Source organism: Rhipicephalus microplus, unplaced genomic scaffold (assembly GCF_043290135.1).
Source record: "Rhipicephalus microplus isolate Deutch F79 unplaced genomic scaffold, USDA_Rmic scaffold_14, whole genome shotgun sequence".
Taxonomy (NCBI): Eukaryota; Metazoa; Arthropoda; class Arachnida; order Ixodida; family Ixodidae; genus Rhipicephalus; species Rhipicephalus microplus.
In genome coordinates, this window is record NW_027464587.1 from 37,599,840 (window position 1) to 37,622,306 (window position 22,467).

At 47.4% G+C, this 22,467-nt stretch overlaps 1 protein-coding gene across 4 annotated transcripts in view; it reads left to right on the forward strand.

Annotated features, from left to right (window-relative positions):
• LOC119181192 (FGGY carbohydrate kinase domain-containing protein) overlaps positions 1-22,467 on the forward strand; it is a 167,785-nt gene that overhangs the window by 105,529 nt on the left and 39,789 nt on the right. For all 4 annotated transcript variants that reach the window (XM_075882985.1, XM_037432373.2, XM_075882987.1 and 1 more), the window contains one exon: positions 4,060-4,134. In XM_075882985.1, the coding sequence (XP_075739100.1) occupies positions 4,060-4,134 (75 nt within the window). The remainder of the gene's footprint in view (positions 1-4,059; positions 4,135-22,467) is intronic.

The following is a 22,467-nucleotide window of genomic DNA, read 5'->3' on the forward strand; positions in this document are numbered from 1 at the left end:
TCTTGTGCGCCTAGTAACTATACCACAGAATCGTTCCGGAGAAATCCCAAGGTGTACGATTCTCCGAACCACGAGATAAGCGCCCGCACGCGTGAGTGTCCACCGCGCCCCCCTCTTCGCGGGGCAATGTAAGTGTGGGAGATGAGAGAGTGCGCTGCCATGTCATGACAATCTTGCGACGCGCGCGCTCGTTGCGCCATTTCACTGGTAATGGTGAAAACACGACAGTTCCCTCGAGTAGGCCATTGCGGGCGGTAAGTTGTAGATATGAGAACTTGCCCCATCAACGTTGCAGGAAGGGCTTTTTTTTTTTGTCTCAGTGGCTTATGCTTTCCACTTGTGAGCAAGAGATCGGATGTTCGATTCCGGGCGCTGAATTCTTTTTTTTTGGATTACTTTCTTTCTTGCATTCTTATATACATAGATACGTACACTTATAGGGTGAGTCTAGCCAGCGGAAAAGTTTAGCCGGAAATGTCCATATAATCCTTATCGCAATAAAAAAAGCATATCTGAAGCGTTATTGCAGATATTAACGTGAGTAGTGCCGTATGCATCCCCTAGTGGTTTATGCACATTTATGTATGTTTTCATCATTTTATGTCAGCAAATTTTTAGTTGTACTAGCACCCATCCTGTTTACGTATCTATTTCCATGCGCTTGTTTCGGTGCGCTTGTTAAGATGCGCGAGTTCTACATCCACCAGTTAGCTGAAATTTCTGCGTTGAACAGATCATAACTCATACCACTACACCCCACAAATTGTGTGTTTCGTGCAGGGCTACACCTGTACCATGGGCCTATTTTCAAAATTTCACTCGATGCGTGTGAACAGTTTCGTTGGGTGCAATGCCACCTTACACTTAAGTGGCAAATAGAGCGAGGGGTGTTGGTGCACAACTATGCCCCAGCACCCATATGAAACGCTGCATATTGCAAGAAAATGAGATGACGTGAACCACTGGGAAGGAATCGGCGAATGAAAAGAGCGTGAGTTTATTTTGGTGTAACATGCATGAACTAGCCTTACAAAAAGTTTTACTAAAACATTCCATATTTTGAGCGACACCCCCCCCTCACCGCAGCTGGCTTTCATGTAAGTGTTAGAAAGCCGACCCTTTCGCTATTCATTCAGGGGCACTAAACTAATTTGAGTGGCCCCTGCCTCAGAGCGCAAATCCTGGCTGCAGCGCTGCTTTTATGTTGCATATGAAGCACGGCATTCACGTATACAATGTAATCGTGGCTGAATACGAAGTAATCACACAAAATGTGTTGTCACATATAATCATAAAACACAGCTCTCGCACAGTTATCTCATAATACAAAATGAAATCAAGCTGCAATAAGCACTGAGTTCGTGTACACTTTAGAACCTGTTCAGAACAGCATCGCATTTGCTGGCTTAGAAGACGTCAAGTTAAGTTGTCATATGTATATATATATATATATATATATATATATATATATATATATTAACAGGACACCTTTAGCCCAATTCCCACGTCCAATATGCAATGCTCATCTTGCTAGCGTGCCTCTTTTTCTGATTATGCTTTGGCGGTTAACATGCACAGATATCACAGTAGTTTGTTTATTAAATTTATCATGGGCATTAGTCGTCAGTATAGAAATGTTCCAAGCGTCAACGAGGATACATGCATGTTGAACAAGGCTATAGCTTCTAAACACCAAATAATACATTCAGCAGACCCTCCTTTATCAATACACAGTAAACATTTGTTTACCCCGGTAAAGGTGCATTTTACTTTCGTGTTGTATGCCGATTCCAATGACTGGGAGATCAACTATGAATTTTCAACAAATAATTGCTGTTATATTTCTTTCTAATGAGTAACACTTTTTTGTATATATTCAGGGTTGCGTGTATTATAATTTGCCTTGCTTGTTAATAGCCTGAACACTTTTTCTGAAGCTGCAAATAATATATTATTGATACTGTTTTATTACTGATACTGACGTATTATCAAATTCTCAACCCTTTTCTTTTAAAATGTATAATTTGTGGAAAAAGAGGCATACTACATTGCTTACTCTCATTGTGGCATTAAAGGCATACTACATTGCTTACTCTCATTGTATATCTATTAACATTTCTCAGGGGCTCCCAGGCACATGTATAAATACACCAATACAATTTCTCTTCGAAAGAACAAAATGCGGGTGATTATAACATTAAACTATCCATTGTTGCTTCCTTCCTTTCGAAGTGGTCGTTAGCTGTATATGATTGGCGTAAACAGTCTTTGTCATGCACGCAGCATCTTCTTGTTACGTGAAGCAACAATTGACATGAAAATAATCCTTCGCGTAATGGCCAGATATGCTCTACCACTTAAAAATGGAAGAATAAACTTTTATCAATGTGGCATATTATGTTTATTTGGTTCTCGGCATTTAATATTTTCTGTGTGCCACGAAATAGCCTGCTTGTTATATGACGTCACGGAGCCGGAAAGCATCTCCTTCTAAATGTAATGCAAGTAGACCAGCTGCCAATCACATAAGAAGTGGCTATTTATAGCAGCTGGCGAGATGGATTATGAGTTTATTAAAATATTTCCACCTGCAGCATAACGGTGTTTTGTAGTTTGTGCATGTATGCATCTCTATGGGCTCATATACTTGCTGAGAGAAAGAAGAGAGAGAAGTAAGCAGTGCTGCACGTGTGTGCTTTTTTGCTGTCTGAGATGTATTTTGAGCTGTAACCGACAATTCAAGTTGAGTGAAAACTATTCCGACTTCCAACTCAGCCGTTATAGTACTAAATACCAGTCTTTCACCTTCTTCCTGATTTGGTGGGTCAAGTTGTGGGGCAAGCCTAAAAGCTAAGCTTCCTACTAAGCTCGAGTCAACTGCTTTATGCGTGGCGACATTTGCAAGCTGCCGCTAAGGCTCTTAGTTACCACAAGCAAGCTCATATAATTTATCAAAGACTAAAGCGGAAACATGTTTTGGAGTTTCAGTAAAAAAAAACTGAAGCATCAAAAACGATTCTACACGCTCATCAGCTTCCAACTGCTTCGACAGAGCAGCGGGGAGGGTATATTCTTTTCGAAGAAAATGATTGTCAGCCAGCAGCAAATGATTTGACCGGTCTATAAACAATTTGCTCGTTTCCATCTGTAACTTTATCAATAAGTCACAGCAAAATTAAAGCATGACAAGTCATGTACTATTATCGGGCTCCTGTGCAGCGCTTGCCTGCTCTGCAGTACTACAGCACAAGACGCGAAAAGGCTGCGTAGGCAACCCGCACCGGAAAGAGCCTACAAAAAAATGATCACAGCGGAAATGTTGGCAAAATTTCATTATGTTGTAACAGAGCCTCGAACATTTTCATTTTCTGGTAATAACATAATTGAGTGAGTGCTGTTGTGACAAAAAAAGTACCCTTATGCATGCAGCCAAGAGTGAGCACTGTCGAAAGGGGGGGGGGGGGCTCACACTCCCTTCGCCCCTGGCTAATACGCCCATGACGGCGACACTTACACACATGCTGCGGGAAGGTAGGAGCACTCATAGTAACACTAGCCTGGATAGGTGGAAGAGATCCTTCAGATGACTACGTCTGGACGACCAACAATTGGTCACCCAGCAGGCACACGAAGTGGCCGCTAGGTATTCCTTCTCGGTCCAAACACGGGAGACGCCCAATACATGCTGAGCGCTTTCTTCACGGCATAAATTGTTTGCAGTGGCACCTAAACTTTTCTTGCGGTATAATTGTTGCATGCACGTTGTTACGTACGAGTGGTGTCAATACTATGTGCGCCTTTCTCTTTGAAAGCTCTGGATGTCATCATGGTGCATTTATATTGCCTAACGCTAAGACAAATGAGTAGTTTCAATTAATAGTCCTATTCGATGCAGCATTGTATTGAATTTTATCTTGAACTGCCGGGTCAGTCACTTTCTATATGAAACGAGGAAATGGGCAGAAGCTATACAACGCAGGAGAAGGGTTTGTTTTGCATGCAGTGAATTTCGAGAAGGCATTGAACCCCATGAGTAACATTGGATATCATTATTTGCAGATAAGCGGACTGACGCTGTCAGCTGGTGAAGAAGACCTAGCGAAGCTTTACTTGGCTACTCTGCAAGCATTGGCGGTGAGTATAAAAGGACACCAGTTTTCTTGCAGCATACTGGTATGCAAAATGTGAAGTCAGCTGCCCAACTGATAAATCAAAATTTCGATAGCGTTTTGGGTGCACTTTAATAATGTAAAATTACGAGGTATTTTTGCTGCAGAAGTTTTCTAATTAAAAAAACTTCACGAAGTACTGACATCGAATATACACCTGTAATGATTTCAGCATGCATGAGTAGTCATCAACACCATAGTAGCGATTCGCTATCCAACATGCCACTGAGGAAAAAATAACTGTCCAGTTATGTCACTGGCATCTATGTAGCACGAAACTAAATGGTCGGGAAGCCCGCCATTTCTTAGCATTAGTGTCGCTTCTTTGCTTACACCTGCGAACCGACCACTTGGCTAGGTGAATTGGTGTCGAGATAATCAGCTGCTCAGCTGACATATATCGTCTGCAGGACGCACACGTTCATCCATGCTTTGTCGCCAGCATCGCAAACATAAGTGTTAAGTATAGTGCTGAATGTTACAGTCAGGAGCTTAGATGGCCGCAATTCGCGACGTTACTGCTCAATTCGGGACATTTTAAATTGACAAATTTCGTGAAGCAGGGCTCCATTCTCTCCCCTCGAAAGTTTTAAATTTTCCTTGCGGATATATATATTGTCACGTGATTACAGAAAGACCACAACGTCTGTTCACAGAAGCAGTAGCATTGGACGTCGAGCGGAACCAAATGTTAGAGCACGAGCACACACAACAGTCCTCTTCTTTTTCACACCATGGCACATACTCGCATTGACATGGATAAACCTGTTCCATGCCTGTGGCATTACCCCCCTTCCAAAAAAAAAGTACCACCCTGATGATTAATGCCAGTTAAAAGTTAAAGTAATGGCGTACACGCACAAAGACGCATGATGAAGCAGTGTCAGGTGGCTCGGGGGTAGTGTGGCTTCATCCGTGACACATGAACAATGTCGGCCTGCTGGGAACATCGAGATCGCCGAGCTGTGTCTTCAAGCAGAATTTTGTAGTTGATGTCGGTGAAGCGCCATAGTACTCTATAAGGATTGAAGTAGCAGTGAAGTAACTTTTCCGAGCGGCCCCTTTGGCGAAAGGGGATCCAGAGCCACACCAGATCACCGGGTTGGTAAATAACATGACGATGACGGGTGTTGTACTTCTGCGAGTCGATGCGTTGTTGTTTTCGGATCCGCTCGAGTGCAAGCTGGCAAGCTACGTCGGTGAGCCGGATAAAGTCGTTCGCATCAGCAAGAATATCGGTCATGTCAGGCAAAAGCATGGCATCCAGCATCGCAATTGCTTCTCGGCCGTGAAGCAATCGGAAGGGAGTGAAACCCGTAGTCTCTTGAACCACAGTGTTGTAAGCGATCGTTACGTATGGCAAAATTTCATCCCAGTTTTTGTGATCGCGGTAAACGTACATAGATAGCATGTCAGCGAGCGTCTTGTTTAATCTCTCCGTCCGACCATTGGTTTGTGGATGGTATGCGGTCGTTTTGCGATGAGCTGTTCCACTGAGTCTCATGACGTCTTGCATCAATTGGGCTGTAAAGACTGTTCCACGGTCAGTGATAAGACCTGTTGGCGCTCCATGATGAAGGAGGATAATGTTTCTGAAAAAAAATGCATTCTCATTGGCGGTGCCTCGTTGTAGGGCTTTGGTTTCACAGTACCTCGTTAAATAGTCAGTAGCGACTACGATCCAGTGGTTGTCATCATGTGACTTCGGGAAGGGCCCAAGCAAATCCATGCCGATTCGGTCAAACCATTGTGACGGTGGTGCAACAGGCTGCAATAAAACAGCAGGGCGCACAGGTGGGGCTTTACGGCGCGGGCAATGATTGCACGTTTTAGCGTAATGCTTGACATCCTGCGGGAGCATTGGCCAGTAGTAGCGAGTCCGAATCCGGGCAAGGGTATGTGCGAATCCTAGGTGACCAGAGGAAGGCTCGTCGGGGCAGGCAGATAAAATGTCAGCACGTAGCTCTGGTGGAACGATGAGGAGGTATTCAGTCGCATAAGGTTCGAAGTTCTTTTTGTAGACGATGTAGTTGTGGAGATAAAATGACCCTGCACGTGCGAATGCCGATGGTGGACTCGAGCTGTGACCTTGAAGGTAATTGATAAGTTGTCGGATCTCTGAATCATTCCACCGTTGTTGGGTCAAGTCAGATTCACAGACTGCACTAAGAAAATGGCCATAGGTATCATCGTCACTCGATGTCATCACGAGGGAAGCGCGCGAAAAGCAATCAGCATCAGTGTGCCTGCAGCCCGACTTGTAGACGACAGTAACCTCAAATTCTTGAAGGCTCAAGCACTACCTCGCGAGGCGCCCTGAAGGGTCCTTGAGATTGGCCAGCCAACAGAAGGCATGATGGTCCGTAACTACTCTGAATGAACGGCCATACAGATACGGTTGGAACTTTGTTATCCCCCAAATAACAGCAAGGCATTCCTTCTCCGTGGTCGAGTAGTTAGTTTTCGCAGATGACAAAATGCGACTGGCATAAGCGATGGGACGTTCAGCACCGTCTTGCCACTGGACGAGCACTGCACCAAGACTGATGTTACTTGCGTCAGTGTGAAATTCGGTCGCGGCATCTTCATCAAGGTGTCCTAGTAAGGGTTCACTCTGAAGGCATTGTTGCAGCTTGGAAAAAGCGGCTCTCTGCTCTGGACCCCACACTAAACGAGTATCCTCCTTCTTTAAGAGGGTAAGGGGTTCAGCGATGTTAGCAAAGCTCTGGACAAAGCGCCTGTAGTAGGTGCAGAGACCCAAAAATTGGCGCAAATCTCATATGTTCTAAAATGGAGGAAATGCAGCAACAGTCATGGTCTTTTATGGGTCTGGTCGAATGCCATCGTGACTGACAAGGTGGTCGAGGAACTTTAGTTCTTTGTAGCCGAAATGACACTTCTCCGGTTTTAGCGATAGGCCTGTGGATCGAGTAGCGACAAAGACAGACTCAGGTAGTTGTAAATGTTGCTCAAATGTTTTGGAAAAAACAACGACGTCATCTAAATAGACGAGGCAGGATTCCCACTTCAGACCGGACAGGACAGTGTCCATCATCTTTTAGAAATTTGCCGGGGCAGAGCACAATCCAAATAGTAACACTTTAAATTCGTAGAGGCCATTGGAAGTTATGAATGCTGTTTTTTCCCTGTCATGTTCATCGACCTCGATCTGCCAGTAGCCACTGCATAAATCCATTGATGAAAATTATCGGGCATGTCGAAGTCGATTCAGTGAGTCATCTATGCGTGGGAGAGGGTAGACGTCTCTATTCGTCACTTTGTTGAGCTTCTGGTAATGGACGCAAAATCGAAGAGTGCCGTCTTTCTTTTTAACAAGTACAACGGGTGACGCCCATGGACTGTTCGAGGGTTGGATGACGTCGTCGTCGAGTATCTGTTTCACCTGAAAACAATTTGCCTCTTGTTCTTTTTGCGACATGGGGTAGGCGTGCTGTCGTATAGGCCGTCCAGTAGGGTGCTTCACGGTTGGGGCCTGCTTGATTTTGGAAGTGGACACAAAGCAGTCACTATGCGTACGTAAAATCATGCATATCTGCTGTTGCTGCGCAAAGGATAGCTGGCAATTCACATCAACTGTACTGGCTAATCCAGTGTCACCTTCAGCAGCAGTGGCAATCGGAGCGATAGGGGAACATTCTTCATCATCAGTGGCTTCAAAGTTCGCGATCGCTGTTCGCTTTGGCAAGTGTTGGTACTGGCCGCCGAAATTCGTGATCAGAAGCTGAGTCCTCGGATGTTTTAATTGTACGATAGCGGGCGCGACAGAAATCTGCCGAGCCAAGAGCACCGAGAGGTTAGTTTCCGCGATACCACTATTCTTGTTGTCACAGTCGCTCTCCACAGTTACCAACTTACTGGCTCGCGGCGGTAGTGCGATGGTGTCGTTAGCGATTCAAAGCATTGTGGTCTGCACAACTGCATCTTTTTGTGTGGCAGTATGGTCGTTAGAGAATGTTATGAACAGGTCACGAATGTTAATAACGGCTCCATGCTTCCAGAGAAGATCCATTTCGAGAATTAGCTTTTGGGAGCATTCGCGCAATACGACGAAGGAAGCAATGTATGTCGACTCACGAATTCGGAGCCGGGCGGTGCATGTTCCCGGCGGTGTCAATAGGTGACCTTCCGCTGTCCGGAAGTTGGGTCCATGTCCCCAAGGTGTCGTTACTTTTCTTAGCTGTGCAGCGAGGTCAGCACTTATAACAGAATAATTTGCACCTTTATCTACCAGGGCGGTTAGCGGGTAGTTGTTGACAAGCACAGAGATGCGAGCAAAGGCACGTTTGTTGTCGATAGCACATATCGGTGAAAGAATGTCGTCGCATGTCAGCAGGCAGTTCGGGGGAGGGTCTTGTAACGGTCAATCAACAGCGGCCTCACTCCCAGAGGTCGCTGTTCTTAGTTTCTCCAGCACGGGCTCGTGGATCTAGGCGATCTTCCTACAAGGACGTCCGCAAAGGTCGATTGTCGGCCAGGTGACGTGAAATGCCGTGGAGACGGTGAGCGGGATTGGAGACACGGAAGGGTTGAGGATTGCTGGCTTGCCAAGTATTCGGCGATAGCACGGGGCCGCTCACCATCTCTGGGTCGACGAGCATCCGGACGAAAACCAGGAAGACCCATGTGCCTGTATGCGCACTCACGGTAGATGTGACCTGGTTCACCACAGTGATAACATAGAGGCCTGTTGTCGGGAGCACGCCATGTACTAGATTTTCGTGTAAGGGGTGGGTTGCCGTACTGCAGTTGTCCTGAGTAGAATGACGGCGCCGCCTGCGGGGTGGACGGATGGGACGGATAGCCAACAGCCGGTGGAGTGTGTACTGCTTCCGCGTACGTTAATAGCGGAGCTTCGGCTGGACGCGGGGCCGTCATGGGTTGAACCTCGGCTGCACGCAGAGTCATCATGGGGTGCACCAGCTGCCGGACCTGTTCGCGAACGACATCCGTTAGAGCAGCAACATGGGGCGGAGAAGACACCGTGTGCAGCTTATGCAGCTCCTCGCGCCATTACTTTGCACGAGCTCTGTCAAGTCTCTTATAGTCGTGACGTCAGGTGTTGGCAGCGCCGACGACACCGACGAAGACTGCCAGGACGCTCATACTGATACGAACGCTGCCTTAGCATTCTATCCATTGTCGTGGATTCGCGGAGGAAATCCTCTACAGTGCTGGGAGGGTTCCGCACTAGTTTAGGGAACAGCTGCTCTTTCAGTCCCCGCATTAGGAGGCGCACCTTCTTCTCTTTGGTCATTGAGAAGTCAGCTCGCCTGAACAGCTGCGACATGTTCTCAATGAACAAGGCAACACTCTCGTTCGGACGCTGATTTTGGGAATCGAAGAACTGTTCCGCTTACTCCTTTCGGTCAGAGCTTCGGAAGGTATTCTGCAACTGGTTGCGAAATTCTGGCCAGGTTGTCATAGTGGCTTCATGGTTTTCGAACCAGGTGTGCCTAGAGTCCTCGAGGTAAAGATAGACATACCGAAGCTTTCGCTGCTCGTTCCACTCGTTGATGCTGCCGCAATGGTTGTAGTCATCAAGCCAGTCGTCGACGTCCTCGTAAAGCAAAAGGATCAAAAAGTGGGCCAGTTGGTAATTCATTTTCTTCGATCAGCGAACTGGGAGCGCAGAGAAAACACAAAGGACGAAGCGAGGAACCACACAACACGAGCGCTCAACTATCAACTGATTTATTTTCCACATCGGAAGGACATATATAAACACAAAATGCGCATGTCAAAAAAGAATATGACGAAATCAAGGGCAGCATGCGAAGCGTGTAATCAAGGCACATGTCTAAGGGTTATCTAGGTAGCTGAATTCACAGTCAAGTAGTGAGAAGGAAGGATGACTTATACATTGGTCCGCATTCCTGGAAATGTGATAGGCTTCAGAAATTTCGCGCGTAGTCATTTCGCGGTGACCTCGTAAAGGTCACCGTGAAATGACTCCAGAATTCGCGGGACGTTGCAGAACCATGGAGGAGGCAGCATTGATGTTTCTTGGGTTTGCGTTCCCGCACTAGCCATAATACTGCCGAGTTGTGGAAATGGTCCGAGTTCAGGAGATAGGACTAGTTGTCGCCGTCTATACTGTGGGTTAGCTGGTTCTTCCAAGTTGCGACTAGTGTCGGGACCTTGCTGCTGATTGCAGTGCATACAAACTACCCCGCACCTCCACCAGAAAATGTCACGTGATTACAGAACGACCACAACGTCTGTTCACAGGAGCAGCACTGGACGTCGAGCCGAAACAAACGTTAGAGCACGAGCACACACCAACCGTCCTCTTCTTCTTTCACACCATGGTACATACTCGCATTGGCATGGCTAAACCTCCTTTCACGCCTGTGGCAATATACACGCACACATATAAATGTACGCACGAATATACATACAGTATAATTGAAACCCCCCGCTGCTCCAAAAAAGTACTGCCTACACCTCTGCTCTCAATTACCGTATTTACTCGCGTAATTCTCGCACTTGCATAATTCTTGCACCCCCCACATCGCCCAAGAAGAAAAATACGTTTTTTTCCTCGAGTAATTATGGCACCCCTGAAAACTGCTGCAATAATGTCGTCTGCTCATTCTAGCCACTGATGATGATAGCAAGCGCCACCTGGTGCTATCTCTTAAGCATCAAGCGTACTATTGCACGGAAATTCAATCCAATCGACACCTCAACAGTGGTTCACAAGGGATGGGGGTAAGGAGGGATTAAAAGGATATGGTTAAAGGTATATATATATATAGAGAGAGAGAGAGACGGGCTGGGACAGTTAGTGACGATGAAAGTAAAGAGAAAGGAAAGATAAAACACGGTCACAGGAGTCCAAGGACGGGGCCCCACTGGCGAGAGCTCTTGTCGGCAATAGGAGATCGCGTAGGACTAATTCAGTCGGCCAGAGCTACGCTGTCGTCGTCGACGGGGACCGGCGTCAGGAGGTGGCATAGGACCAACCCAGTCGGCCAGAGCTGCATTGTCGTCGGAGATCACGAGGGCACCACCGGTCAGCACAGAATACAGAGATCGCAGTGCCGCATAGCAGGTGCGGCGAGCCGCACCGGCCATCGCACCACTGCAAGGCAGCAGCCAATCACAACGCGACCACACGAGTGACATCATGTCGCTAGTGGCGCCATCTTCCTCTAGCCACTTCTATCACCCGTGATTCAGGCCTCTTCAAACGATTCGAGATTGGAGACGCTTCTCGACCGGCGAGCTGGAACGTTGTCGCGGCACGCTGCTGCAACGAACGCTTCTGGCGTCTGTCAATGGTTCTCTTGTGCCGCTAATCACTGAGGCGGCTTTCCTTGTAGGGGAGCCCACCTAAGAGAGGAGATGATCGCACCGTCAAGATTCCAACCCCTCAGCCAAATTGAACATGCTTCTAACAGCCAGCTAGCGGACCCCACTACCCAAAGATCATCCCGGTCAGGGCCTCCGAGCGACACACCACCAAACGGCCCCACCACCACAGAAAACCAAGTAAGCCCGCATCTTTTTGCTGAACATCATGCGGAATCCTAGCATACAGCTATGTACGACTAGGAAAGCTGGACTGTAGTACAGAACCGAAAACTCCCGCGACCCAAGCCACGAACTCCCCACAGCCACAGACCCTATTTGAGACCATAATGTGCATTTAAAATCACCCAGCTTCCGCCGCACCAGTTTGCGTATAGACTCGGTCAAAGTCTTCCTCAAATGAAGGGGTCCAACATTCACTGCAGACTTCTCACCAAGCCTAGCCTAGCAGTAGTTGATTGCTACACAGTGCAAGCTGCAGATATATTGCTGAACCTGGAGCACCTGTTTATCGACAATCAAATCGTGCAGTTGAATACATATGTTGCGCTCCGTGAAGGCCGCATAAGAGGCGTCGTTCACAGAATCAAGGGAATAACTGAAAAGCAGTTAATGCAAGGCCTGACAAGTTCAACTCACGAAATCGTGTCAGCACGGCCTCTTGGGTCGTCTAAAACAGCACTAATCACTTTCAACGGTTCAAACCTGCCAGAATACGTAACTTTAGAATCAGTACGTTTCCCTGTGTACAAATACAGACCCAAGATAACGTCAAGCTTGAAGTGCTTAGGCATAGGACACAAAGCTGACGTTTGCACAGCCCCGAAAAAGGACCCAGGAGTTTGCACAAAGTGCCATACAAACGTGCGGAGGATTTTATCTTTACTCCGAAATGCATACACTGCAATGGACCCCATGACTCGCGCTCGCCTGACTGTACAAAGGTAGCAGCAGCTACTGCTGCTCTTCATAAGCGAGTGGACAAACCACACAAGCCAGCGGCACCTTATTCCTCACCGAACCGCCGGGCGTCAGGCAAAAAGACCCAAAAGACACAACAGTCAGAGGAACAAAACTTTCCGTCTCTTGCAACTGATCAACTAACACTCACACCGCAGACGCGCCCGCAGTTGGCAACACAACCTCCGACGAAGCTAGCGTCCCCCACCACATATGCAGCTAAGGTGCATAACACGCAGTCTCCACATAATGCCTCGCCTGCACCGCAGACGCATCGAAGCGTTCTGCAAGAACTAGCGGAACTACGAAACACCCAGAAGAAGAATCTGCAAATCATCAGTGACCAACAGAAAGCTATTGATGAATTTAAAACTCTGATTATCCAATTGAAAGAACAAAACGCTGCCAGAGACGCTGTAACCTTGAGTCAAGGGCGACTGCCCCCCGAGCATAAGCAATACGAGCTACAATACATGCAACGCATTATTGAGACACTCAAACTAAAAACATCAGCTAAAGGTAACAAACGTGTCAGGCCTATCGCAAGTGCAGATCAAGAAGAATCCATAGATTCAGAATCATGCCTCTGATAGTTCAGTGGAACGCGAGAATTCTTCCCAATAAAGTTGATGACTTCCTTTACATCATAAACAATCTCGAAAAAACTCCCGATATCATTTGCGTGCAGGAATCGGGTAAATATCGCCCTATTCCAGGCTATGCCGGCGTTTCATCTGGTCGATGTGTTACGTATACAAAGAAGAATCTTCCGGCGATCCACGACGTCCTTTCTTCAGTTTCATTCTTGTGCATTGAGACTCTTACCGAAATAGAGGGCAAGACATACCAAATAATAAACTGCTACAGCCCTCCCAACTTAAGTAATGTGGAGCTACCCCTCAGTAAAATAGACCCTAAAGGTCCAACTTTAATTCTGGGAGACTTTAATGCACCATGCGTCTTCTGGGGATAATCACAAGATTCTCCCAAAAGGAAGCAACTCAAAAAAGCTTTGGAAGATGCTGGCTTTACCCTCCTCAACATGCCAGGCCAATACACAAGGATTGGTGGCGCGAATCAGAATAATAAATCGCCAGACCTCACGTGGGTTAGGCACCTACCAAAAGATATGCACTGAGACTTACGGCCCGACAATATTGGCAGTGACGGCTTACCAATTGTGATTGCCTGGGGCGAAATTTTTGCTATGTGAAAGGAGTGTTCCTTCATTGACTGGGACAAGTATTGGTCTTATATGGATGGATGCCCTAAAACAGTCACCCTTGACGAATTTATAAAACATATACGAGAAGCGACAAGGTGGGCAAGAAAAACCTACAAAAAGATTCCTCAAAAGCGTGCGCCCGATAGGCACCTCTTAAACTTGTGGGAGGCACCCATAGCTGCTCTACATGCATACAGGACGGAAAAATCTGCTCACAATCGCCTGAAGCTTAAGCTTCTTACGAGACAAGCATCAAAGTATGCATGCAGGCTACGTAGGCAACAGTGGCAGGATTGCTGCAACCAGCTACACGGTCGGATAAATAATCAAAGGCTATGGAACATTGTCAAATCATTGAAAAGCTGGGACAAAACTTGATCAGCCGCTGAAAAACTCGGTTTAGCTTCCCATTCATCAGCACCAACGACCGCTGATACTTGCACCAACACATTTTTTCAACACCTGCAAGGTATCCGGAGTATCCAAAGTGGCCAGAGAAAAAACAAAGCAACGACATAATGGATGCTCCTTTCACAATTCAAGAACCTATAATAGCACTAAAGGAGTCAAAGTGTAAAACAGCTTCGGGCCCTGATATGATTACCTAAAAACAATTACAGCAACTGACAGAGAACCAACTAACCCCTCTTCTTTCCATCATCAATCAAGTATGGGAAGATGGCAATCTCTCTAAAGAGTGGAAACATTGAAATGTTATACCACTGCCTAAACCAAACAAACCTCCGACGAGTGCAAGTAACCTTCGGCCAATTTCGTTAACCTCAGTAATCGAAAAGTGATGAAGTGAATGGTAAACAAGCGCCTCACATGGAATCTAAAAAATGGGGAGCACTATCACTGGACCCAAACTGGCTTTAGACCCCACCTGTCTACTCAAGACGCACTCTGGTGCCTATACGAGAACATACTAAAGAACCCCTCACCTTATTGACCGAGCACTACTGTAGGTATTGATGTGAAGAAGGCTTTCGATTCGGTGCCCCATGGTACTATACTACGAGAGCTGTCAGAACTGCCTGTTGGTAGAAGGCTGTATAATTACGTCCGGAGTTTTCTCCAAAAATAGGCTCTTTCCCCAGGCAATCATACTCCAACAAAATCGGAGTTCCGCAGGGAGCTGTTATCTTTCCAGCACTGTTTAACATAATAATTCGCCCACTTGCCTTTCTTCAAAGTGAAGTCCAGTTCATGTCGGCGGGAATCTATGCCGACGACATTACAATTTGGCGCAACGCGCGAGACATCTCTACGCAACAGCAGCAACTCCAGAAGGCAATTGATGTTATCACCACTTTCCTTGACAGGCAAGGTCTCCAGATTTCAACGAAAAACACAGAATTTATAGTTGTTCTGAAACCTACAAACCACAGCAAGCAGCAATTCATACAAGTTAAAACCCAACTTACTGTACACAACACAAGCATACAGCGTAAAGAGTACATTAAGGTACTGGGCATTATATATCAACAAAATGCCAAGTCCACTCAATGGGTAGAAAAAGCACTGTGCACTACGAAACAGACAATAAGAGTGCTGCGAAAGTTGACAAATTGCGCCTGGGGCCTATCCGAAGGTCAAATTAAAAGGCTCACAGAAACGCTCGTCCACTCAAGGCTTCTATATGGACTACCCTTTCTGCCAATGACGCCGACCCAGCTTGAAAAACTTGAATGCATCAACAAAACATGCATTCGCATCGCCACAGGGCTACCGAAATACACCAAAGTCGAAGGCCTGTACGGAACAGGTCTACTTTTTCCATTACGTGACTATGTAGAGCCTGCACTGCAAGCTCAAAATGAGCGCCTCAAGTTCACCCGTCCTGAAAGAGCCATCAAGAACTAGCTAGGTCTAAGCAACTAAGACCTGCCTCAAATTATACCCACCATTCCGCCATGGGAAGATATTACCGTGACAGACAATCGGCCACTTCCAAAACATATGAGCCAAGCCTCGGACAATCAGCGAAGGGCCTACTATGCTCTGCGGCATATTGAACACCTTGAAAATATCGTAAAGAAGAGGAAGTACTCCGGCGCAAAGGCAGCAGCATCGAGCGTGCAGCAGCAGCTCGAGCTCAGAAATTGCGGCTGGTGCATCGCCTTCCAAACATTTCATGCATCAACCTTTCTGCTCAATAAATCTCCTTTATAATTGATGGAGCCGTGCCGGGTACCATCTCTTTTACCTTCCCGCTACCATCCTGGAACTCCTTTCTCAAGGGCTACCTTCTGCTATGCTGGACGCCGATCAGCAGACGCTTCCATCCTTCCGGCCACCTGTCCAGGCAGTGTTGCTCAGCCGGAGCCTCCAATCTTCACTGGAACAGATGACAACGACGTCGAAGATTGGCTCTCGACTTTCGAGCGGATGAGCGCTTTAAACAGATGAACGGACGCGGACAAGTTGACACGCGTGTCGTTCTACCTCGCGAGTGTAGCCAGCTTTTGGCTTAGAAACCACGAGGCAGACGTCCGAACGTGGCAGCAATTTAAAACGTCGATTGTAGCAGTCTTTGATCGACCTGCCGTCCGAAAACTTCGTGCCGAGCAATGTTTACGCACACGCACACAAGAAACGGGTGAAACCTTCACTAGTTACATAGAAGACGTTGTCGATTTGTGCAGACACGTGAATGCCGCAATGACGGAAGCTAAAAAATGAAAGCACATCCTCAAAGGGATTGACGATGACGCTATTCAAATGCTCTTGGCGAAAAGCCCGACCACTGTTAATGACGTAATTAGCCTCTGCCAAAGCTACGATGAATTGCAGAAGCAGCGAGCTCTGACAAGACGTCCTCCAGCGCACGATTTTGCATCGCTGTCTAGTGTGATCAGTGGTCATGACCAAGTGTCACTAATAGCCGAAATAAAAGAATTTGTCCGCGAAGAAGTCACATGACAGCTTTCCTTGGTGCCTTTCACACCAGAACCTATCACAAACTTACCATCATCTCTACGTGGCGTCATTCAAGGAGAGGTCGCCGAGGCCTTACCAGCTGCTCGCGAGCCTAATCTTGTGGCTGCTCCTCTCACCTACGCCACCGCTGCAGCCATGCCAACTCGCAAGGCGCCTGTGTCTCCGTTCCAGCCTCGTGCGAGCTATGCCCCAGCTCCATTTCACTGACCCAGCAGTAACACCGCCAACCCGTGACGCACCCTCGACAATCGCCCGATACGTTACGCTGTCAATACCCCGGACACGGTGCAAGGTATTGCCGCCGCCGGACACATATCACCAACGAAACCCGCCATGAGCTTTTCTTCCAGCTTGACTCCAACGCGCAATATGGTTCTTCCACTCCAATTCCAGCCGCTACCAGGACGACCACCGCCCTCGGTCGAGACGTCTTTGCTCGCCCTCTCCACGCTGCCGCTCGCCTTCTCTTATGCGTCGACAGCCCGCGCCTAACGAGGAGGAAAACTAGACGACGCAGTTTCTGAGGCAAGAACTGCGCAAGTTTCGGTTTGCCCGAGTCCTCATTTGTTACCTACCAATGTTATTGATGTGTTCGTCGAGAATATCCCTACTGTCGCTCTTGTAGATACCGGTGCAGCTGTTTCTCTTGTAAATACGGATGCAGCAGTTTCTGTTATAGATGCTGGATTTGGCCGCTCAATTTGTAAGGTTACGACGCCTTTCTCCGGATGATTGCTTCGCACAGCCAGTGCCCAACCTGTTCAACCGACCGCAGTATGTACAGCCCGCGTGACAATTCAGGACGTTCTGTTTATGATAGAGTTCATGGTTCTTTCATCGTGCTCCCATACTATTATCTTGGGATGGGACTTTTTGTCGCGTCATAACGCCGTAATCGACTGTGCTAGGGCTGAGGTTGAATTTTGCTCACTGGATGACCAAGCGTTCGTCGACACCCAGTCTGCCGCTAAACTTGTCGTTAGCGATGACACCTACATCCCTCCATGCTCTTTTGTGTTCGTGCCAGTTTCATGCAGCGCCATATCCGACGGCACGGACTTCTTCACACCATCTCCAATATTCGTCGCCCGAAGAGCCCTCTCCCTGCCTTTTACTGCTCTCGACCTTGTATAAGGCTCAACTACAATGCCAATTTATAATCATGAGTCGTCGTCTTTATCCCTACTTTGTCACGAGTGTCTTGGCCACGTCGAGACAATCAGTTCTTTTAGAATTATATCCGTCCCGGATGAGGTGCCTTCTACCTCCGTCCGTGCACTGGCTGTCTTCTCAGCAGCTGACTCAACGTCGGCGAACATATTTCAACCATTCATCACTGCATATTTGACATCTTCGCAGCGTTCACAGCTCCTCACCATTCTTGAGTGCTACCGGCATTCTTTCGACGTTGAACAAGCATCTCTCGCCCGTGCCTTAGCAGTAGAACACCACATCGACACTGGGTCCCACTCACCGCTGCGACAACGACCATATCGCGTATCCGCTACAGAACGCCGCGTCATTGCTGACCAAGTAGACAACATGCTTCGCAGAAGCGTCATTCGACCTTCACAGAGCCCATGGGCGTCTCTGGTGGTCCTCGTCAAAAATAAAGACGGTTCTATTCGTTTCTGTGTCGATTTCTGGCGATTGAACAAGATCACGCTAAAGGATGTCTATCCACTACCACGCATTGACAATGCTTTGGACAGTTTACAGGGTGCCGAGTTCTTTTCCTCGTTAGACTTGCGGTCAGGCTACTGGCAGGTGCCTATGGCGGAGGCCGATCGCCCCAAAACTGCTTTTGTCACGCCAGACAGCTTATATGCATTCACCGTCATGCCCTTCGGACTTTGCAATGCACCCAAAAGGTTCGAACGAATGATGGACAACATCCTGCGTGGACTAAAATGGAAGATATGCTTGTGTTATCTCGACGATATCGTGGTCTTCGCCCCTAACTTTGACACACACTTACGTCGCCTTCAGCACGTCTTTACTTGCTTGACTAATGCCCGTTTGCAATAAAACCTAAAAAAATGTTCATTTGCCATGCGTCAACTGAACATTTTGGGCCACGTTATTTCCAAGGAAGGCATCCTCCCGGATCCCGAGAAATTGCGAGCTGTTACAGCGTTTCCTAAACCTGCCACCATCAAAGAACTTCGAAGTTTCATCGGCTTGGGTTCGTATTTCCGACGATTCGTCCGAAACTTCGCGTCTATTATATCACCTCTTACGCAACTTCTCAGCAACTGTAAAGACCTCTTATTGTGGTCTCCTGCCTGCGACGAGGCTTTCACCACCTTGCGACGGCTTCTCACGACGCCACCCATTCTACGCCATTTTGATCCCGAAGCTCCAACTGAAATCCACATGGACGCCAGTGGTGTAGGCCTTGGTGCTGTGCTCGCACAGCGTAAACCGGAGCATCAGGAATACGTCGTGGCATACGCTAGTCGCACACTTACCAAGGCTGAGAGCAACTACAGCGTCACAGAAAAGGAGTGCTTGGCCATTGTGTGGGCCCTTCGAAAGTTTTCGCCCATATCTATATGGTCGTTCTTTTGACGCCATGACCGACCACCACGCGCTGTGCTGGCTTTCGACGATCAAAGACCCATCTGGCCGCCTCGCTCGCTGGGCGTTGAAAAATCAAGATTATGACATACGCGTAGTTTATCGGTCAGGACAGAAGCATGCTGACCCCGATGCCCTTTCCCGTTCCCCCCTGTCCCAGAATGCCACAGCTGACTCCGCTTGCGATTCCACTTTGTCATCGCTTGACTTTGACACCATTGCTATCGAACAACGCAATAACCCGTGGACTGCGTCTCTTCTCAATCATCTCTCCGACACTTCTGAACTCCCAAAGACGCGAACGCTCCGGCACCAAGTTCCACACTTCTCGATACGTGACACGCTTCTCTATCGACGCAACTACTCACCAGAGAGACGCAAGTGGCTGCTCTTCGTTCCGCGAACCTTGAGGTCGCAGATTTGTTCCTCCTTCTACGCTGACCCACAATGTGGCCATGCAGGAGTCTTCAAGACCTACGAAAGGCTTCGACATCGCTACTACAGGCGTGGTATGTATACCTTCGTCCGCAACTTCGTTCGCTCTTGTGCCGAATGTCAGCACCGAAAATCTCCACCACACGCCTCCTCCGGTGAGCTGCAGCCTTTAAGCAGTAAAGCAGTACCACAGTTCAATGCCGCCTGCAGAAGACTAAGTTGCCAGGATGGCTCCTTTTTTTCTCCGTGGGGCCATTGTAAAGAGGAGGAAGTACTCCGGCAGAGAGGCAGCAGCATCGAGCGTGCAGCAGCGGCTCGAGCTCGGAAATTGCAACTGGTGCATTGCCTTCCAAGCCTTCTAAGCATCAACCTTTCTGCTCAATAAATCTCCTTTATAATATACCTAATGAAGAAGATATAAACTACACAGACGCCTCATGCACTCTACAAGGCTCCAACACAGGAGCAGTTTTCATCCTTGAAACAGGGGAACCATCCTCATTCTTTATAACTCAACCCTGCTTACTGCCAGAAGCAGCTGAAGGGTACGCTATTTCAGAAGCTATAGCCCATTACAATCAAACAGCATCATCGCCAAAAGTTATTCACATCTTCACGGATTCGCAGCAAGGGCTTCAAACACTCCAAACTAGAAAAAAGCTACCATCATACGTCAGGCACATCCTGCACTATGCCGTCCAACACCAAGAACGATCAGTCCGGGAACGAGTTCATTGAATTCCTGGACACACAAATATACCTGGACACGAGCTAGTTCATCAACGAGCCTTGCGGCATCATAGCAAGGAACGACTTGGGAATGTGAGCTCGAAGGAGGCTGCAATGATGACGCAAAATGAGACCCATGAAGGCAACTATCGAGTGAAAGTTCAAGGCTGACTGCAATTAAGGTCCAACTTAGAAGAAGCTACAAAACACGATGCCCCAACGCCGGCGGCAATTAAGGTCTAAATTAGAATAAACTTCAAAACACGATGCCCCACCCCCAAGATCCACCCGCTTCTACAAGGTCACACTCAGAAGATTGCAAACACGAAGTTTCACGGCAATCTCGATCCTTCACAAGATACATCCGACTAAGTACTCCGACCTTAACTGTGACTACTGCCACGAGCCAGCAACGACAAAGCATATCCTCTGAGAATGCCCCGTTCACGAATCAAGCCGAGCTGCTTTTATGGAAAAAAACCCAACGTACCCTGCCTCAGCTACAGCAAGACATGGAAGGGACTACCTACTGAATACTTGAAGACCCACTCATTAGAGCCAGGCTGAACCTGTGGTATGCTGCCTTGCGCACGATCGTCATTCCCTGCCCTGCAGTAACAAGCTGACCAGTATGAGGTCCCCCGAGTTCTTTTTTTCATGATGCTGAAGCTAACAAGCTAGAGCACAATGCAAACAGTCAAATAAAGTTTTCAGTCAATCAATCCATCCAATCCAAGCCAAGTCGAAGTGGCCAGTGCGCATTGCAGCGTGTTTTGTTTGTTGTGTCGGTAATCTTGGCACGTTATGGGGCGATACTGAAGCTACACGGCTGCTTCAAGTTGCAAGTGATGAACCATGCACTAAACAACGGCAACAGGGTCGCCAGTAGGCTCTTTGGAGCCTACGAGTTTTGTGTTCGCTACTGGTGACGGCAGCTGAAAGCCACCAAGCTGCGTTGGTCCTGCCGTGTGCCTAAAACTGGGATTGATGGTAAACTTTATTTCTTCAAAAGGAAACTGCGGACGATTCTGTTAAATAGCCATCAGCCCAATACTGACGTCCTATGCTTACCTTTTGAGGGCTCCTGTTGAGCGACGAATGCTACCGCTACGCCCACAATGCCCACAAGCTTGGCATGTGGTATTCTAATTCTCGACTGTTTGCTTCCACTTTTTGTGTCTCAAATAAATCTTTTCTTGTGTAGAACCTCTGTTTTTATTGTTGAGGTAAGTTCTAATTAGTACTTCTTAAAGCTTGCTGTAAGTTGCTGGTGTGAGAATCCCCATTTGCGGTCACTTAGTTTTTTTTTGCTCTCTACGTTTTCGTGGAAAGTTTTCCCAGCGTAATTCTCGCACCCCCAAACTTTGCATCGGTTTTCCAGCAAACAAAGTGCGAGGGTTATGAGAGTAAATACGGTAGCTATATTAGAGAAGTTAGAGCGCACACCATGCCGGTATAGGCTAATTGGTCTGTGGAATATTTTGTATAGTTTCTGCGCACTAGCAAATTAATATAACAACTTAGGCGTCTGCAACAGCGCTTCTGCACTTGTGGGGTTCTTTTTTGCGCCGCCAGATAATCCCACCTATTTCGTCTATCAAGGTTGCGGCCCGGTGCTACGCTTCCGCAAAGAAGTTTATAAACGAACCAAAATTCATTGCTAGTGCTATAGCTGCATCCTACTTGACAGCGCTTATATTGATCCATAGAGTACTTCACTTTGATAGCTCATGGTTGTGTTGGTGTGTGCCATACGTATAATGAAACGACACAATCAAGCTACTTTTTCCGCACTTCTAACAACACGACTAAATTTCACAACAGATGTTTGACATGCTGAATGGTCAGCATACGACAAATTATGCGGTTTCCATTCCTTTGTCTTCTTTTGTTGGTTTATAACTTGCAACGTGGTCTTGTAACTTCATAAAATCATTTAAAGCAGTGGTACGAAGGTCGGGCATGACAAGTAAAGATGTTTCCAGGTGTCGGAACTCGTAGGCGCAGACATAAGAAGACCCCTTTTGTCGACCTCATCACTGCTCGGAATGCCATGTGCCACACCCAACGTGTAGCAGTCATGTCAATATC